This window comes from Adiantum capillus-veneris, chromosome 18, assembly GCF_014529385.1.
Source record: "Adiantum capillus-veneris isolate H3 chromosome 18, ASM1452938v2, whole genome shotgun sequence".
Lineage (NCBI taxonomy): Eukaryota > Viridiplantae > Streptophyta > Polypodiopsida > Polypodiales > Pteridaceae > Adiantum > Adiantum capillus-veneris.
The window spans coordinates 150,079,294-150,099,954 of NC_140948.1; the positions used below are offsets into that span (position 1 = coordinate 150,079,294).

The 20,661-nt window shown below is 45.7% G+C and overlaps 1 protein-coding gene across 1 annotated transcript in view; it reads left to right on the forward strand.

Annotated features, from left to right (window-relative positions):
* The window catches only part of LOC147436633 (Peptidase C78, ubiquitin fold modifier-specific peptidase 1/ 2), a 169,980-nt gene extending 149,609 nt beyond the window's left edge, over positions 1 to 20,371 (forward strand). Inside the window, exons 12-13 of the mRNA XM_086489473.1 lie at positions 19,658 to 19,760; positions 19,839 to 20,371. Of these exons, the coding sequence (XP_086345599.1) occupies positions 19,658 to 19,760; positions 19,839 to 20,068 (333 nt within the window). The 3' untranslated portion in view covers positions 20,069 to 20,371. The remainder of the gene's footprint in view (positions 1 to 19,657; positions 19,761 to 19,838) is intronic.
* The last annotated feature ends 290 nt before the right edge of the window (positions 20,372 to 20,661 follow it).

The window sequence follows — 20,661 nt, forward strand, 5'->3', positions numbered from 1 at the left end:
TCTTGAAAAACACTTTTCAACAAGTGTCACTGTACGACATGCTTTGACTTGATGCAAATTTTAGAAGTGACACCCTGTCCATCATCCAGTCTCTGTACCCTGGTGCAGGGCCTAGTGGCGGGCACCTACCTGTGCAGCCCTTGGAGTCCTACATGATTTCATATCCAACTGCTCCCCTCACCGACTATAAAAGTCCTCGTCTCACTTTGTCTATTCTTGGACATCAATTCTCAGGCGTCATAGTGGATGGTGGATCTGGGATCAATCTGATGCCAGAATTTACTATGTTGGCCTTAGGCGTGTAGCCTACCCGCCCTGCCCCATTCACTGTTACATTGGCAGACCAGAGGACAGTCTACCCTGTGGGCATAGTAGAGAAGGTGCCTCTGATGATACAAGACTTCACATTTAGCTTGGATTTTGTGGTGGTCAGTCTTCCTCAGGTGGAGGGAGGATTTCCTTTGCTGATTGGTCGACCATGGTTGAGGCATACTAAGGCACTTCATGACTGGGGGAACGACGCCATGTGGATACATACTCCTGGCTCCACCATGCAACCAAATTCGGCTATCATCATAGATCATCACGCGCTACGCTATCTTCTAAATAAACCCCAAGTTGCAGGAAGAGTGTGGAGATGGTTACTCATACTCCAGGAGTTTGACTTCGAAGTAGTTCTTAGTCCAAGCAAGCGGCACATCATGGCCGACCATCTCTCTCGCATACACACAGGTGAGCCCAATACTGGGGTTGATGATGATTTTCCTGACAGTCATCTTTTTAAGGTGGACACAACCCCAGAATGGTATGGAGATGTGTTACATCTACTCTCTACTGGCCTATATCCTGAGAATGATTCTCCCTTGCAAAAAAGAAGACTCTTGCTGAAATCTAGACCGTTCTCTTTGATTGGTGGACAACTCTATAAATCAGGGCCAGATGGTGTGTTGCGAAGGTGCGTCTCCCCTCATGAGGTAGACCACATTCTAGAGGATGCACAGAGTGGTCCTACTGGTGGCCACTATCCAGGTCACATCACGGCACAAAAAATCTTACAGACGGGCTTGTGGTGGCCCTATATATTTCGAGATGCTATTGCTCATGTCAAGATTTGTGATGTCTGTCAGCAATGTGCGCCTAAGCCTAGCAAGCAATCAAATCGCCCTCTCCAGGTATCTATGGCGTGGTTGCCCTTTGAGAGATGGGGTTTGGACTTTGTTGGTCCAGTTACTCCATCTGCTTAACCAGGCAATCGTAAGTATCTCTTGGTAGCAACAGATTATGCAACGAAATGGAGCGAAGTGGTGGCTACCATCGACTGCACAACCGCCACAGTCGCAAAATTTTTGTATGAAAATATTTTTTGCAGGTTTGGGTGTCCTCTGAAAGTCACCAGTAATTGAGGTAGTCATTTTGTCAACGACTTGATCTCCACTCTCCTCACGAATTACAAGATTTTTCATCGCAAATCTTGCTCTTACTATCCTAGAGCAAATGGGCAGGCTGAAAGCACTAACAAAGTGCTAATCGCGCTTCTTAAGAAAGCTTGTCATCTGCATCCAACCTCTTGGGCTCAGGCTATCCTCCGCACAGTTTGGGCTTATCGCACCCCATTCCAGCTAGCCTTTGGCTTAGAGGCAATTGCACCATATGAGTTCAACTCAGGTTCACCAAGAGTGGGAAGCGTTCGTGTCACAGCTGGGAGTGCTTCAGCAAACCTCTCGCGACTCTCAATGTTAGAAGAAAGCAGGAGATTAGCTTTACATGCTCTCCAAGCCGAGCAGATTCGTCGCAAAGCGTGGCATGATCGCCATCTTCGCAGGCCAAAAATAATGCAAGGCTCGCTGGTGCTACTCTATCAAGCTAAGTATCTGAAGAAAGCTAAGAAGTTGATCCCAGCTTGGCAAGGGCCCTTCAGAGTAGAGGAGATTTTGCCACAGGGGGCTGTCCAGTTAGTCACTTTGGAAGGATTCCCTTTGCCACTGGTAAATGGCTCTAGAATCAAGTGCTATTACTCCTCTGAGTAAAGGGTTTGCAACTATTCCGCCATCTGTAGGTTCTATGTCCCATCTCTCTCCTCCCCACTATCTTTCCATCAAAACGGGTGTTCTGTTACTGTCTCAGTTTTTGCTGTGTGTGTAAGTTTCCGCCTTTCCTCTAAGATATCTTTTCTCCACTAAGTCTTGGTAATTAAGTATTGTCGTGAACTTCTACAGTCCCATCACTCCTCCTCTACTTGTTTCTATCCTCAATGTTAATTGCTGTTACGTACTAAGGTCTTTCCAGTTCGGGAGTCTCCAAAAGTTGTGGTTTTGTTCAGTTTGAACAAGTGTAATTGCTTAGATGGCAATTGAGACACGGAACAATATGTAATCAAGGACTTGATGAGGCTTGCATTGGAATGTCTATGTGCTGAGTATGTCAAAAAACTTTTGGTCCCATTAGCAGTGCAGCTAGTATTCTAGCTGCAGGAAGGGGCCATTAGAGTTCCGTACTTTTGACTCCAAAACCACTGTATCCTTCTTTGCCCACTGCATCCTTCTCTTCTCGGTGATCACGCCCTTGACCCTACCCTACTCTAACCCCCTCGCCTTACAAGTTACTTCTCTTGCCGCTACCCTTCCCTTCTCCACTCACCCCTACCCTAACCACCCCTGTCATCTCTGCAGCTCAAATTTTACTGGTTGTATGCACTGCTTTTGGCCCAGCATTTGGTTAATCAATGTGCAGTCAGCCACGATTAATTTTTGGTATTGTATTAGGTTCTTGAGCAGCCAAGCGGGCCTCGCCCCTACCCCCTTCTCGCACCTACCCTACCCACCCTCGCCCATACTCTCTACCCTCCTCGCCCCTACACTCTACACACCCCCTCGCCCCTACCCTCTAACCACACCCTCGCCCATACTCTCTACCCTCTCCCTCGCCCCTACCCTACCCACCCCCTCGCCCCCCTACCCTACCCTCCCTCGCCCCTACCCTCTACCCACCTCCTCGCCCCTACCCTCTACCCTCCCTCGCCCCTACTCTCTACCCACTTCCTCGCCCCTACCCTCTACCCTCGCCCATACCCTACCCTACCCTCCCTCGCCCCTACCTTCTACCCACCTCCTCGCCCCTACTCTCTACCCTCCCTCGCCCCTACTCTCTACCCACTTCCTCGCCCCTACCCTCTACCCTCGCCCATACCCTACCCTACCCTCCCTCGCCTCTACCCTCTACCCTCGCCCATACTCTCTCCCTCGCCCCTACCCTCTACCCACTCCCTCGCCCATAACCACCCCCTAGCCTCTACCTTTCTGTACCTGGCCCCTACCCTCTCTGCCTTCGCACCTATCCACCATCTCACCTTATTCCCTTTAGCTTTCTACCCCACCCCTCGCCTTATTTCCTTTGGCTCAAAAACGTACCACAAATCACAGAAACTTACCAGAAACCAGAATACTCAGAAAAGTGTCTATAGAATCTTCTGCTCCCTACATCAATCTCTTTCTACTCCTCTTTCTACTGTCGGGATCTCGTACCTGACAAACTCTTTCAATTGTACTCACTATGGCAGGAAGTAGCAAGGAACAGACAGCACAAGCAAAAAACAATTGTTGCAAAAGAAGAAAGCAGTGGTTGAGGAATCAAAGGAATCAGAGAGTGAAGACATGTCAGCAAGCAGTAGCCACGGCTTGAATGACATAACTTCCAGTGATCCAAGTGATGAAAGCTACAAAGCAGACTCGCCCTCTGAGTCTGAAGCACACTCCGAGTCAGATGCTTCGAGTGATCAAGAGGACCATACAAGAACAGCTCAAAAGAAAGGGAAACAACCAATCTTGAGTCATATAATCAAGAGGCCTGCAAAATCCAAAAATCGTACAGTGTTCTCTTTGGATTTTTATTTACAACAGCCTCGACCATCTCTGAGCGAGGTATTTTCCAATGCTCAGTTGCACACTCTAGGTCACACAGCATGGGCTGATGTCAACCTACCTAACACTGTTCCTATGGAGATGATACATCTAATGTTAAAGGATTTTCCCAAAGTAAGGGGCCACAAATTGATAGCTGAGAGGCTTGGCCATGCCATGGGAATGACTAGCTTTCCATCTATGAAGCCGGCTACACGCACTTTATCTAAGGTGTCCTAGGATGCCACAATTCAAGCATGTCAAGAACTACTCAGTTCGGATCACCCAAACTATGAAAGGAACAAACGGATTTTGGCAATCTTCAGGTATTACTTTCTTGCTAGAGAAGCCAAAGAAGATAAAGAAAAAAGTGATCTTCCCACTATCTTCTCCCACTGCGACGGCCTCTACTATTTAATCAACACCATACCCTGTGGATTCCACCAGATTCTCTTCACCTCATTGTAGTCTAGGGCTAAGAGATTTCGGGCCCAAGTGCAATCTGTGCAGTTAAGTTTCAAATGTTTTGCAGCACCTCTTTTGGCATGGGTCATAAATATTGAAGATCCACAAGAACCCTCGAAAGGGAAAAGAAAATCTGTAAGCATTGAGGCTGACCCTACAGTTACCAAGAGGAAGAAGATAAAGGCAAAAGTGGCGAAGGATACAGTGCAGTCGTTACTCTCCCTACTAGTTTCGGAAAGCAAACAGCTTCGAGTGAAGCAACCTGTTCGACGTTCCTCGCATACGGCCGCTACTGATTCGATGGTAAGTTCAAGCGGTGCAGATCACACTATGCATGTCACAGCTGTGGCTTCTATAGTGTGTGTTCCTCTCTCTATTGCTGCTATTTTTACCCCTACCATAGTGACTAGCTCCCACGTCCCAGTGGCAATTGCTTCTTCTCCTATGCCTAGTCCTGCTGCATCCACTCCCACCATCTCTACTCCGACAGAGAGGCATGCGCCCAGTCCACCATGAGCAGTCCTACCAGCTGTACCACTTGCCAACTCTCTTGACCCTCACACTGTTACAGGACATTCCACAGGATCGGACTCTACATCATTTTTTCGGCTATCTGAGGATATATTGCAGGAGTCTAGGCAAGCCATTTCCACCATTGAGCTTGGAGCAGAGCGTTTAGCCGCCACACACCAGCGTCACGCAGCTACTTATGCAGCTAGGGAGGGAGCTCTGAAGGTTGCTGAGAGCGCCATCGCCGATAGGGATGCCACTATTTTCGCACTCCAACATGCCCTGAAGTTAAAGTCTCAAGTGATTAGTGACCTTCAAAATCAAGTACAAGGATTTAGAGAATTGCTCTTACATGAAAATAGAACAACATAGCCTACAATGATGGGTATGGGATATGGGTGGAGTGGAGCAGGTACACCAATGCATCATGCAGCGAGGTCCTTCTGAGCAGTTTATGGGACTTTACGCACAGACTCCCGTTCCCGTTCAGTACTACAATCAACAACAACAGTATCCTCCTCAGGGGTTTCAGTCGTCACCATTGCCTCAGATGCAAAATATGACTTGTTGTGACGGAGTTGCTGGAGCGCATCGCCATGGCTGTGTTACTCGACGTCCTCAGTACACTACAGGACAGGTGCTACCATCTGCCCAACAGGAGGTGGCTGGTCATTTCCCAGGAAGCACAGTTACTGACAGGAGAGCTCACATACAGCAGGGCCCCACAATCGATTTGATGGCTCCACCTCCAGAGGCTGATACTTCGGATGCAACAGTGGCCACCACTCTATCTCTTGGATGACAGATTCAAGAGCTCACCATTGTACATACTAGTAGTTTTCTTTCACAGTTTCAGTCTTCCTCTCACCGAGACGGTGAGCGGTCTTGTGGGCAACCTGTTGCAGGGCTACAATGTTACTTCATAGGACAGACAGACAGTTGGACAATTAGTTACAGTTGGTCTGGTTCACACTGGATGGTCCCTCTGGGTTGGGAGTGACACGTGGCAGGGTACCGACGGTGGTCTAGAGGACATCGTGGCCAGGTCACCACCACCACTCAGTTTGGAGATAGACTTAGCTGACTGGACATTTATGAGCCGTTGGTGGCTCTTTATGGTTGTACATATGAGTAGTCGTTTTGGGCCAGTTCTATTATCTTGTACGTAGTCGTCTAGAGTGAGTCTATGCACAGAGCACTGCTTCACCATCCCTGCACATCTGAGCCTCGACACCCCCGTTGTACCTGTGAGTCCTGAGCTAGAGCTGAGTGTGTTGCCATGCCAGAGTCTGTATCAATCTTTGAGATAGTCGAGTCATATGTTCTGGTCTGCTGTTGTGTCTTTGTGAGCTCTGTTGATGTCTATTATTTCCTTTCTGTTCAGTCTGTTTGAGTGAGATTGTCACGCACATTGCATTGAGGACCACCCACTGTAGAGAGCACGACACATTATCCGCGCTACACTCTTCCATTAATACCCAGAGTGAAACAAGGTGGTCAATGGTGCTATGTTTTGGTCGAAAACCTGCTTGTTCTTTTGCTCGTTTTCCATTTGTCTCTGCCCATGTGCTTATGCTTTGTTCTAAGATGCTTCCCAAAAGCTTTGCCATGCAAGATCCTACCATAATGGTACGGTAGTTGGTAGGCTGATTTACATCCCCTTTTTTGTAAAGTGCTTTGATCCAGTTCTTTTGCCAATCCTCGGGTAGCCCTTGAACAACGGCTTGGTTTAGCATTCTATGTATCCACTCTCTGGCTCTCATACCTGACCATTTAAGCATTTTTGAGTTCAAGTGTAGTATGTCCGGAGCTTTGCCATTTGCAAGTTTCTGTATGCCTTTTTTAACCGTTTCGGAATCAAAGTGGTCTTGGGCATGGAGATCGGTTTGCATGTGTGGCATTTCTTCCGCATTATTATGCACATATAGTTGTTCCACATACATGTACATGTCATCTGAGCTTATGTCCCCCATAATGTCATGTCTCCGTCCTTTCATTTTCAGCCATTCCTTTTTGGGATTTTTCTTGAAGTGGGCTATGGCTTGTGTCTCCGTGCGTAGCTCATAGTTTCGTCTTTTCCGCCTCTTGAGATTTGTGTAGTCTTTTGATAGAGTTTCCCATTCCGTGTTCGTCGTTGTCAGTGCCCGCAATTGTTTTTTTACATACTTGCACTCTTCATCAAACCATGGGTTATGCGGTAGCCCTTTAACATGATTTCCTCGCCGATGTGTTTTTCCCATTGTTTGTTCCACGGCGTCACATAGAGCTTGTTTGAAAATTGGCCATGTTTGTTCAATGTGTGATGGCAGGGGTACATGAGCAAGTGCATTGTCTAGATGTTCTGCATACATTCTTTTCTTGTCCACTTGCATTTTGTATGTCCATGATCGGGCATGGGGCTGTTTTTGTGCTTTTTGAGTGGGAACTTGTAGCCATACATGGATTGGGGTGTGGTCCGAATTGGGTGACCTCTTCCCAATTGTAAAATTACTTACAATATGGGATGCCTCATATGCAATCAATACATAATCAATAACACTCATGTCTTTGTTGGCCGTGTAGCATGTGCATTCTCCCGATTTTTCAAACTTACTTGTTCCATTGACGGCGATTAGTTGTAAGGATGTCATCATACTGAGCAATGCAATACCTTGCGGGTTTGTAATGAGATCTTTCGAACATCTCTCCCATGTGGGATCTAGTATCTCATTATGTTCAAGCATTAGAGGTGTCATGAGATCCACCATTTGCATTTGTGCATGTGCTATGCGAGCATTCATGTCCCCAATAAGCATAATCATCCCTTCTTGTGCATAGGCATGGATATCGGCATACAGATCCTCAAAAGCGTAATTCTTCTCTACATTGAAGGAACCATAGAATGGTGACTCTCTATAGGGGATGTAGCACCCGGCAATGAACATAGGTTTAGGTTTTGTGTCAAACTTGATCCATATGTACCGGTTATGAGCATCTGTCTTCAAATTGTGATCATTTTTCTGAGTTCCTCTCGGTATATCACCGCGACTCCTCCTTGTCCCCTCATTTTTGTACATGGCATCCGTAGGGAGTGTGTGACATATCCTTCAATATGTGGTAGTCTACATGCATCGTGTTCCCATGTTTCCAATAGAAAGAGAATGTCGGCTTGTGGTAGGACTTCCGTTAATCCTTCTCCTCTATGCCACAGGAAGCCTCTGCAATTCCAACTTGTCACGTGTAGTTCCGTGAACCCATGGGTCTCGCATTGTCATTTTGTTTCCTCTTTTGCTTTCCCTTTCGTGTCCGCTTGGGCTATTTTTTTGTTCATGCAAGCTTCGTATGCTTCACGTCTGGTCTTTTGTTGGTTCGGCGTTCTATCTTCACTGATGTATAGTGCGCTATCCTTTAAGTAGATGCGGGCGTTTTCGAGGATAATAGCCCTCTTGCATCCAGAAGTGTGCATACGATTGCCCGATTTGCTTCTGGTTTCTTTTTGCCTACTCGATGTGCACCATATACCACCACATCATGCATTCCGAAGTTAGCGGAGATCATTTCCGTGATGTCGGTGTTCAAGGTAATGACCTTCTCGTTGTCGAATTCGGGGATGCCCCGTATCACGATGTTCATTTTTCTTTTCTCTTGTTCGGTGTATTCTTTGTCATCCTCATTAGCATACATGTCTCTGTTCATTGAGGAAGTCTGAGGCATTGGTGTGTGTGTCAATGCATCTTTCCAAGAGCCCACATTTTCAGATGCATCCATTTGCGCAATCTTTTCTTTTCATCATGTGTGGCTAGCGTGTCTTGCATTGTAGCTATGTGCTTATCAAGAGCACCCTGGAGCTCCTGCATCTTCTCTCTTGCTGACGGACTCGTAGGTCTTGCATTTGGAGCTTGTGTTCCAATTCTTGGTTTTTTAGAGCTAGGTCTTTGATTTCATCACTGTGCTTCATGATGGTGGTGTGCATCGAGGAGATGAGTCTCCATATGTCTCGTAATGAGCATGGTGGCGTATTCCCTTCCATGATGTCCGGTTTCGGGGGGGTTGTTTGCTGTATTGGTTTGGGTCCCATGGTGCGTGTAGGTGAGGACCTGACAGAGAGGCCGCTTCTGGAAATTCGCAGGTTCACAGTGTCATTCATGTGGCCATGGGGTGTTGGTAGCCAATGTGAGAGAGAGAGAGAGAGAGAGAGAGAGAGAGAGAGAGAGAGAGAGAGAGAGAGAGGAGGGATTATAAATGTCCACTGGAGGCCGAAGTTGACCTATGGGACAAATCGGATACATCTTTGGCTACAATCCACTTTGGGTATGAGAAAAGAAAAAAGTGCATGTGCACCCTAACCTTAAAACTCTCATGACTAATGAGAGATAAATATTACAATGGTATAAAAATCACCATGTGCTTAAGGTTCTAGATGCTACAAGTGTCAAGTCCATGTCTTTGAGAAGGGTGGTGGACTCTTGAGATCTCTAATGATAGCTTTTCCTTCTCTATAAACTGCCCATTTCCCTTTTGTTCCTTGCTTCTTTGACTTTGGCCAATTCTCTGGTTCTATAGATCTCAGATTTTACCTTTGGGAGAGTCCTTTCATGTTGTGTTTTTCTCTTGGGTCTATTGCTTCGGCGTTGTTTCTTGAATCTCTTGTTTAGCGTGTAGTTGAGCTTCAAGATTGACTATCCTTGCTTCTTTGGTTGATGGATCCATCTTGAGGTGTGCTACCTCGTGTTGTAATTTCTTTATCTCTCCCATGAAGTATGCTTCCCATGACCACTCGAATTTGATGGGGGGTCGGACAAGTGGGGGGCTCGATGCCAGGGGGTGTGCAAAGGTCTTCTGTTTAGTGGCCATGTTGTAGAAACATGGGGGTGCTGAAATGAAATGATATATTAACGTCTTCAAAAGGCCAAAATGACCTATGAGACCAATCCATTACAAACTTGTGAATTCAGTACCATGTTTGGGTACAAAAAGAGGTATTACTCGAATCCTCTGTTGTAGTCTCCGCCGATGCTGTGAAGCTCCTCTTCTGAGTCGTGGACGTCTCAATCTCCCTAGCTCCAATGCTCGGTCAATGAGAGTACTGCGGGTTTGAGTATGAGTTGAGCTTTGCAGTGGTGGCTACTTCTCTATCTGTCCGGTGTTCGATGTGAAGAAATGGGTAATAAGACCTCTGGTCTTGATAGCTCATGACTTTGGAGAAAGGTTTGAAGCCTTCTTTGAATAGACAGTGAGAGCGACCCCGTATCTCATAATACACTGTGCCCTGACATATATAATGCATCTCCGTTTCTGGCTCTCTGTGGCATTGGCAGCATATCCTGCTAGGTGCTGGTATCCCTTTGAACCTACGAGTCTCGATCTCAAGTTGGTGTGAGGATGTCCGTGTTTGACCAATGGCACACCGTAACCCATGAGAGAGATGTGTATCCATATAGCTGGATCGAATCACAAACCCATCCTGCGTGAGTTGGAGAATATGCTCTCTATAGAAAGTCATTTTTGTGGCCAATTCCTGCATCAGCTCTATCCATGTCCTCCTGGTGTCTACTGGGTGAGATCGTGGCGAATCATTCTAGTAATCTCCACCCGTGTAAGCCCCGCCCCCCCCCCCCCCCCCCCCCCTCCCCCCCTTCCCCTAAATGCAAGCAGCCTCAGGGGAGCATGCATCCAAGTTGAGAGAGAGAGAGAGAGAGAGAGAGAGAGAGAGAGAGAGATTTTATTATCGTCCTTAGATGTTAAATATGACATTTGGGACCAAAGTTACATGTGATGTAGTATGTATGGGGCTGATAAGTGATTCTCGATGCTGGAGAATTGCAGTGATGAGAGTCGCAATGGAGAGCCCACATTGTGACCGGCAGAGAGAAGTGTGTAGGGCTAAGTGCTCATGGCTAAAAATGTGAGGAAAGCAAGTTTGGATGTGACCAAAAGGTGAACACTCTAGTAGCGTGTGGTACTCAGTACTTTCATTGAACATAATGTGCACAATCATTTTGACTCTTCTCCATTGCTCTAACGCCGTGTCTCGCATCGACGGTAGTGGGAGCTAAGCTAAATGGTTGCGATAGTGCGTATCGTTGACAAGGGGATAGGCTCAAGCACTCCTAAATCAACAAATGGATGACCTCTATCCATGCAAGCATAAAAGAGGGAATCATGATGAGGAATATAGCAACCGGCTACAAAAATAGATGCTCTTTTGGTGTCATAATGTTCAGCCATACATAACTTTTGTGCTTGTCATCTTTTACAATTGATAAAGTCTTCCAGTCCTTGCTTAATCTTACATACTACCCTTCCTTGCCCTCTTTGTCGCTTGAAATTCTTTGACCACATCAATGAATGTACATTGTTATCCTCGAACTTGTTAATCCTTTGTGCTTCATGTTCCCAAGTTTCAACAAGAAGTACAACATCGGCTTTGCTTGCTAGTTTATCTTTGCCCACCCTCGTATTCCCTGGGTATCCATGCCAATTCCAAAAGCATAATTTCAATTGTAACTCGGCCTCATAGGTTGCGCATTCCTATTTGCTTGAGGGACTTATCTCCTCCTTGGGCATGTTTTCTTCATGAGAGATCTCTTTGTTTTTCTTATTTTTATCCTCATATGCCTTGCGATACACGTTTTGTTGCTTAATAGTGTGATATTCACATACAAAACATTTTGTATCTCTCAAATAGATCCAACTATTATCAAGGATAATCTTTCGTTTGGTCTCATCTGGCATGGTGCATACAATTCTCCAGAGCGAGGAGCTCCTTGCGTACGCACTGTATGTGCCCTATAAACCATAACTCCTGACATGCCAAAGCAGGTTTTGAAGTAATCTTTAATAACAATGGCAAGAGAAGGAGGTGTCTCTATGTTCCTGGAATGTCGCTTCGGTTTCTTCAACTCCTCTACATCCATAGTCTCAACATTCTTTGTTTAGGTCATAGCTTGCATGAGAGAGGAATTAGGAGCCACATTGCTACTACATACATCAACCCAAGACTTGTTTGTGCATACATTTTTCATTTTGCATACATCACGGCTCATGGTGTCAAATTTCTCCTCTTTCAATACATGGTCATATTCCACTTTGCTCATGCGCTCCTTCAAAGCATTCAAGTCCACGAGAGCATTTACATTCTTTGACCTCCTCTTTACACTGCATCCAATGTGCTGTTTGCATCTCAAGTGTCCTCTGGACATGCTCATTCTCAACAACAAGAATCCTTAGCGGGCCATTCTCCATTGCAAGTGCACGTAAATTTTCACCTTGCTTGTTTACGGTCTCTTGCAACGATGCCAAGTGTGCCGTAATCATGGCTTCCGATGTCGTTGGTGGAGTGGTTGTGTTACTATCTCCATACTTACGAGATTTTGGATCATTTTGTACAATGGTTGTGGACCTTGCTGAAGAAGAACCCTTGCGAGTGTGAGAAGACATTGTATGTAAATCAAGAGATGAGAGTTAACTTTTCCGAAACTTGTTCACTTCAAAAATGCTGCTGCTGAAAAATCTTCCATTACTTTGAAATTTTCTGTTTTTACATCAGTGAGTGCGTATAGATCACCATGAAATGGAATTCCGGAATATGAAACTGATTTGTTCTTGACTTGTTTTTATTTGTAGCAACTGATAGACGAAATGACTACAACATTTTGGTCTAAGTGATCTCGAATAGACATGGTTGCAATAGGGGTTAGTCAATCGGACATCTATGAGTTCCCGACTGGATCTAGATCTGATTGCTAGCTATATTACCGATAAATCATGCTCTAAGATCCGAATGAATGTTTAATGTCATGTGATGTCCTGTGATGTCGAGTGATGTCCTGTGATATCGTGTGATGTGACTGTCGATTGGTACATGTACTAGATGTGTGTTCCTAGTGCGTTGGTACTAACAGTCAGTGTCTGCTAAAACAGTTTATGGCCTCTCTCTGTTTTGCAGGTGTAATCGAGGGCGATTACAATGCTTTCAAGAGGGGGGTATGTCACAAAGTGATGATGTGGCTGTAGGAAACCCTAACCCTAAAATCAAAAACCCTAATTTTGCTGAAACCCTAACCTTGAAATGCTGACTGGTTGGCTGCAGTATAAAACGCGGAAAGACTGCCACGTGGAGAGCTGTACGGATCCCCGCGTTTCACGGAAAAAAAGCAGCTAGGCTTTTGCTTTATTCTACGATGGATAAAAGCAGAGAGAGAGAGAGAGCGCTTTATTTTAATATAGAAAGCCTCTTTGCTTTAAAAGTCTTCTGCTTTATTTTAAAAAGGACAGCTTTTTGGGACTTGCTTTATTTTCACAAGCAAGAGAGAGAAAGAGCCTTTGCTTTATTTGGGCTTTTGATTTTCAGATAATGATTTACTTTGTCCGTACAACAAATAGCTTTTGTTGTTTTATCAACAAGTGTGTTGCATTCAAGTGGGAAGGGATTGAGTGTCTTTTTGAGAGATTTACAACCTCTTGTGGCATCCATGCACTAGTCATGTCATCTACGTTCCATGGCTTGATAGTTTTGTTTGTAGTTGTGCTATGTCTCAGAGACAGATTGTCACAAAAGTCGTGACAACCACTTGGTCAAAAAATGTCCGCATACGGAGATCACTAAAGTAAATGCCTATTGTCTTGAGTGTGGCATCACTCACTTGATCCCCGATTGCCCGAAAAAACCAAACCAAATCAGGAAAATCACGACAAATGTATTAGGGATTGTTCAGCTACCTAGTAGCTCAAAAAATGAAAATGTCATACCAGTTCAAGTGGTTACGAGAGCACAAGCTCAAAAGAAAGCTGGGGCTAGAAACCAGAGTCACCCGGAACGCGGAACAAGAAGGACGACGGATTTCACTGAACGGGGGAATGGATGATGGGCCCAAAACAGGAACGACATGGAACGCAAGGCAATAAAAACATCCAAATAATGTAATTTTTAGCCTTACATGATTGAATGCAAGTAGTATTAGAGTCCTTAGGTTCTTGTACTCAGAAAAAACTCGATTTGAAGACCAATTAACCTTGCTATCACTTGATTGTGCTGTGCTGTGATGCGCGATCATACACAACAGACACAATGCTCATTCACATGCAATTATAGATTAAAGCTCACTACAAGAGTAGAAGTTAAGAGACAAGACTTGAGCCATAACATTGAGCAAAATTTAGTTCTCCATTAATTTTGGCTAACAAGGCGTGCCAAGGTGCTACAAAAAAGATAAGACTCAAGAGACTAGAGAAGTCTAGAGTGCGAAGGCCCAAAAGAGTATACTAAAGTCTAATGTACTGCAATACAAAGGTGGCATATACTAAAAAGGAGACTACAAAGCATAGTAACAGGGGACGCCCTTTTTCGGGCTTCCCGTCCCCACTTTTCCGGCCCCACTTGCCGTCCCGCCCTCTTTTTTACACTAAAAATCCATTTGAGTCCCGTCCCCCGTTCCCCATAATGCGTCCCTTGTGACTATGCTACAAAGGGGGCCATACAAAAAGGTATGGAAGTCCTTAAGTCTCAAGAGTCACTATCCTGAGTAGCCTCCGAAGTAGTAGTAGTGGGCAAAAATGTCATGCACATCCTCTCATGCCTCATCATCGAGCTCTGACTCCTCGGCCTCGGCCATGGAGGACATTAGGAAAAGTTTGGACTCAAAATCGAGCCTTTTAGCTCTAGAGAGAAGATGTCGTTGGACCAATGAGAGGCGAGTTACCGTAAGGAGGTTCAAAACTTTTTCATTTTTATCTTATTTTCTTCCTTCTCAAAAAACAGTATGAAAAGACTCCAAAAGTCTGAATATTGATTTGTGCGAATCTTTACTTTGCCAATAGTGAAAGAAACTACTTTTCTATTTACAACGATAGTAATTTGCGGTGCAGCTTTTTGGAAAGTGTAGGTTAGTTTGACTCTTTCTTGGATCTCGCATCTTTCAAAGGCTTTTTCTTTATTTCAATTTCACCGTTGGCTAGGTTACCGAAAACGTCAATTTGAGGATTGAAAATGACGTTTCAAAGTTTCCAAACCTTTGCCTTTCTAATAAATTGAAATATTAGCATATTAGCTCATATTTGAAAACTAATGTGTTTGGATTAGCCCATTGGCTCATATATGGAAATAAATGTGCATTTCTCTTTCTAATATATTGTGTTTGTACTAAAATCTCCACGTGCTATTGTCTTTTAATGTTACAAACAGTTTTTGCAATCCAATTGCTTGCTACCCACCTGTTGCTTTATGTTTGTAGCCTGTTGAGATTGTGAAAAAAGAACCCAACATACTTGCTCCCTAGCCCTAGAGCTCAAGTTATGATCAGGGCTAAAGTAACATAGAGTGGTGGTCATGCCACAATGCGAGGGGGGGAGGAACGATCACTCCCCCCCGATCACCACTGCCACTCTTCTTGAGTCATAAGTTACCTATTATTTAATATGTTTAGAATGTGCAAACAACATCTTGAATCAGTCAAAAATCGTTGTTGCAAATATAATTTATAGGTTGACATGGATTAGTTGGAACACTAGCAAATTTATAGGTTTCCAACTTAATACGCTTCCAAATCACAATAGAAGTCCTCTAATGAGGAAAATGACCCAATTGTGCGTCTGGAACATCAAAAAAACATTAACAAAAGGCTTAAATCACCCCCAATCTAAGCCCTAGAGGAGCCCCAAAATTTATCTTGCCACAATGTGAAAAAGAGATTTGGAAGAAGAAGAAGTGGGGGGGGGGGGACACCCCCTCTTTTTTGCGTTGTGGCGCGACAACCACTTTATAACACTTTTTCCACGGTCATAACTTGAGCTCTATAGCTTGGATTAGGGTGATTTAAAGCCCTATGTTGTTGTTTTTCGATGTTCTGGACGCAATGGTGGGGTCATTTTCCTCATTTTATCACTTCTACTATGAGTTTGAAGACTTGTAAAGTTGGAGACCCAAACATTACAAGTCTTTTTTTTTCCGTGAAGAAGATCCTTCTATTAGTTATTGAAACTGGCCATAGGGCTACAACCACCTCTTCAAGAGAGGGCTACAACAACCATGGTGGGAGACTCTCCCAATGAAAAAACCAGCATATGTACAATGGGGCTAAATCAAGAAATGGGGGGAGGGAAAAGCCCCACAGGTGGTCGGTAGTGCCATCGGAGTACACCCTAGACCATGGTGTAGAAAGGCCCAGGACGCCAGAGTCGAAGGAAAGCCTCTCTGCACTCCCGCATGCAGTCATAGCTGCCTTCCCTCGAGCTGTCCTCTGAGAGTGTGGATCAGCTCTAGCCAAAAATCGCGAACAGTCTCTGCTGGTGGCATAGGGCGAGCCTCAAAGATGCGAAAGCAACGGGCCCGCCAGATGAATCAGCGGGTTAGGCCACTGATGAGCTCCCAACACTCCTCTCTCTCACTGCACCACTCTTGTGGAGTAAGCTCTCTGGCAGGCTGGAGTGTAGGTCGCCCCTCCTGCATCACTATCATCCTGTTGGTGGAAGATAGCTCAAACTGAAGTGCCAGGCCCGTGAGGGTGGACCAAGCCGTTGCTCCCCGAGTGTACTGTCGAGCCGTGGAGAGAGCAAGCATCAGCCGGAGAACTCGAAGCCATACCTGCTGTACCGAAGGACAGTCCCAAAGACAGTGACGTTGACTCTCCACAAGATGGTCACAAGCTGCACATGCGGCCGAGAGACCACTATACACTAGCTAGCTCCCAACTGCTGTAGCTCTGTGTGCGACCAGCCCTGAAACAAGGTGACTCGCCTCGGCTGTGTGTAGTCCCACAACCTCTCCCAGAAGGCTGCCAAGAACTCAGTTGTGAGACCCTCCTCCTGCCAATGAGGTGCTGCAGCAGGGCGGCCCCTCTCTGTGCTGCTAGTATATGACGTCCCAGTCGAACAGTGTACTGAAAGAACGGGACACTTGGGTGGTCTGCAGAAGAGAAGGGGTCCCTCCAGAGTCACTCACCAGGATCCCACTGTACTCGTGCCAGTGGACAACACTCCCAAGCCCACAGCCTCCAGTGTCCAGTCTCAAGAGGTGCTGGGTCAGGATCAATGACACAAGTTCTCCCACAGATGCCCACTACTCGGATCCTCTGAAAACAGCACTCTGCCACCTGCGGGGCCTCTATTGCAACTCGCTGTAAGCGTCCCCCACCCTGAAGCTCGAAGAAAAGAGATGGAACAGTCTCTGAGCAGTCCCTGACTGAGATGAGAACCTCCAGTCGTGTGAAGGCTCCCATCCACCTGGGTGCTACTGGCTCGAGAGGCGTGAGCCACTCAGCTGGAACTGCCTCTGAGATGTCCTGGCACATGCTCTGCACCCCTCTCATGTCTTGTAGCTGGAGACCCTGCACCTCCTTTGACAAGCCTGTGAACTCTAAACAGTGACCTAAAGAGCGCGTTGGACCCGCTGCCATGGGACCCCAGGAAACATGAGGCCGACTACCAACCAAGTGGCCTCTCTGAGTGCTAACCATGGGGTTTCAGACAAGGGGCTGCCGTAGGCGCTCCTCCGTGCAAGTAGGCTGTCTCTACTCCAGGCCTCGCCGCAAGAGCTCCCAAGATCGAAGCAAACTCACAGCGAAGCAGTCCTCCAGTCTCTTGCTCAAACCAACTCTGCGCATCTTTGTGAAGATCCATCTGGTCGAAGGTCGCCAAGGGCCTCCAGCCTGAGGCACCCTAGCACGAAGCCGCTGTAGCAAGAACTCCTTCCAGGGCTCCTCACCTGGAAGAAGTCCTTTGACTATGAACTTCCCAAGAAGGGCTCTGCTCTGCTGTGCTGGGTCAATGATCCGAAGCCCTCCCTGTGAACAAGGCAGAGTGATGACTTGCCAAGCCACTTTGGCTCGGGCTATCAGAGTGTCACGTCCTGACCAAAGGAAGTTCCTGATCAGCCTCTATACCTGGCTGATACAAGAACTTGAGAAGATCCAGCAAAAAGTGATGTACCACATAGTCGCCAACAACACCTGGTTGGCCACTACTACTCTGCTAGCCAAAGAAAGTGGTGCTGAGCTCCAGTGTAACAACTTCCTCTGATAGACAGGAGGAGGGGAGCAATCTGCTGCTCGGGAGACAAGTCCAAACCAACCTGACAGTCCGAGTACCGAATTGCAGTCCCTGGGGGAATCCACCTAAAACCCTCTCCTGGCATCCAATCGGGCATAGGAGCACTACCAACCGAGAAAGCCACTGTCTTTCTCCAGTTGATCAGTGCGCTCGATGCACAACAAAAGGTCTCCAGAGCTTGCTCACACCTGTGAAGGTTGGCCTCCTGGCCATCTAAGTACAAGGCTGAGTCGTTGGCAAACTCAGCGTCCAGTAGCTCATCTCCCCGAATAGGGAGTGCTAAGCCCCGTAGACCAACCTGCTGCGACACCAAAAACCTGCTCATCGCCTCCACATAGAACAGAAAGAGGAAGGGGGCAAGAGTGCACACAGAGTAGCCTTCAATATTTCTGGTCTAAACCACAGTTGTCCGACAAGCAAATGAGATGGGCAATTATTTTGTCACATTTCATTTTCAGATTGTCTAGCTTGAGGGCGAGAAGAATGTGGTTGGAGAAAGAGTGATGTGATTCTTGACACAGTACAAAGTGGGGAGCCAGTTTCGAGATATTCTCTTGATGATGATCACTTGATGCGTAAGGCCAAGTTATTGTGAGGAAGGGTTTTGCAAGACGAAGTGCCATAATCCTCCCTTCTTTGGGCATAGAGGCAATGAGGAACGGAGACCTGAAAATGCCCGTGAGGTTTTTGGATTGGCAAGGACATCTCCTATGTGCAAGTAAATTCATCCATTGATTCTGGTGTAATGTCTGTTGTACAATAGGGGAGCCACTCCACAATTCAACGCAGATTGGGAATAGAGTCAACCATTGTCTTTGACATTTTGGGGGTACTGAGCTGATGGTACTTTGCCTAGCGACTGCTAAGTGTATGTACATATGTTATGGTTTGATGTCAAAGAGATTGTTACAACAAAGATGTTTACTCTTCCAGATTTGACGTAGAATGTCTGCGGCATTTTATCTCTGATCACCAATGGGGTGATAATGATGAATATATTACATTAAGACATCTATTAGAGGTCAGCGAGGCCTAGATGTGAGGACGAAAGGACTAACATGTGATTGTGATTGGTGATTGTTGTCCGAAATCTAGTGTGGAATAGGATATTTGCTAGTGCACGCTTAGTAATTGTATTGTCTTGTGTGTGATGGTCAATGGCATGTCTGCATGGAGTCGGTGTCTTCTGAATATTGGTTTTATTTCTGTTTTGCAGGTGTAATCTAGGGTGGTTACTCTTTTTTGTGTGTGTGTGTGTGTTGGGGGGGTGGGGGGGTGATCATGTCACAATGTGGTGACGTGGCATGACCACCAACTGGAAGAGGCAAGTGCATCTGAGTTGGGAACTCCACCCCACTGCCCCAGTGTGTCTTGTCTCCCGTGTTCTCTTTCATTCAAAGTTTGCTGTTTCGAGTCAGTTTGTGATGTCGCTGCATGGTTTTACCTCCTTGTCAGTTGACTTGCCGGTTTCAGCAACAAACCTACTGCAAGCCTTCAGCACAGTACTGTGTTGGCCTGTGTCGACCAATGCTAGCAGAGTGCAATATCCAGATCCACAATCTCCCAAATGGAGCATCCTCTGAAGGAAAGGGGGGGAACTGTTGTGTGTGTGGGGAGACACAATGTATGAGCTTTTGTTTGTTATTTTGTTCGGTTGCCAGTAATTGCCATGCAAATTGGTTCTTCTTTTTGGTGTGTGTTTTTGTGATGCATTTGCACCCGGATCGAGTCAAACATGCCTTAACAGGGTGAAACACCTGCAGGCAAGCAGCAAGATTTTGAACGTCCGATCAGGAGCAGAACTTCCAGAGAAATGTAGAGAATTGGCACTTCATTTTGAGACGCAAGGCACTCCAGTCATGATTGGTACGTTTTAAGGTTTTTTTTGTTGTAATGAAGAGGAGGTTAGTTGAGGATTTTTGAAGAGTTTTAGTCTATTTGCAGGCGGGGGCGTTCTTGCATACACACTGTTGGGAGTGGATTACAATGACACAACTGGGGATTGTGCCTTTCTAATCTTAGACCCTCATTATACTGGGGGTGAGGATCTCAAGACTATATGGGCAGGTGGATGGTGTGGTTGGAAGAAACCAGTGAACTCTAAAGGGGAGGAGTTTTTTCTGCGGAGCAAATTCTATAATCTGTTGCTTCCACAACGGCCCAACACGATTTAGATGACCCCTCTACAACATTTACGTGGAGATGGGTGACACAAGCTTCATAACTGATACATGTGAACATAATAGCAAAGTCATCTTGACTTAAGTATCCTACTTTGCCCTCCCAAGACCTCACACATTTTTGAAGAGTAAAGATATAACTCCACAATAACCCAAACTTCCTCGAGATGTAGTCAAAAACTGATTGGCTCTCTATATAATAATGTATGTAGCCCTGATGTACCTATTTGCCAATAAATGATATTGTTTTTAATTCATTTTTTCAATCTACTACAATCAAGCTCTCCTTTTGCATCATGAATGGCACTCTAGTGTTTCCACCATAGCCAACATGTGGTATCAGAGCCCTAAAGAGATTAGCATCTCCTAATCTCATTGATCCTAGCTATGATCAATAAGTAACCTTTGAATTATCTCTCTCTCTCTCTCTCTCTCTCTCTCTCTCTCTCTCTCTCTCTCTCACACACACACATGTGCCTTTTAACACTTTATATCTTTGTTTGATTGCCGCAAACATTTGGTATGTTTTTGGAAATTTTCCTAGAGCCACTACTCTTCTTGGCTACGTAGCATTAGTTTAAAATTAT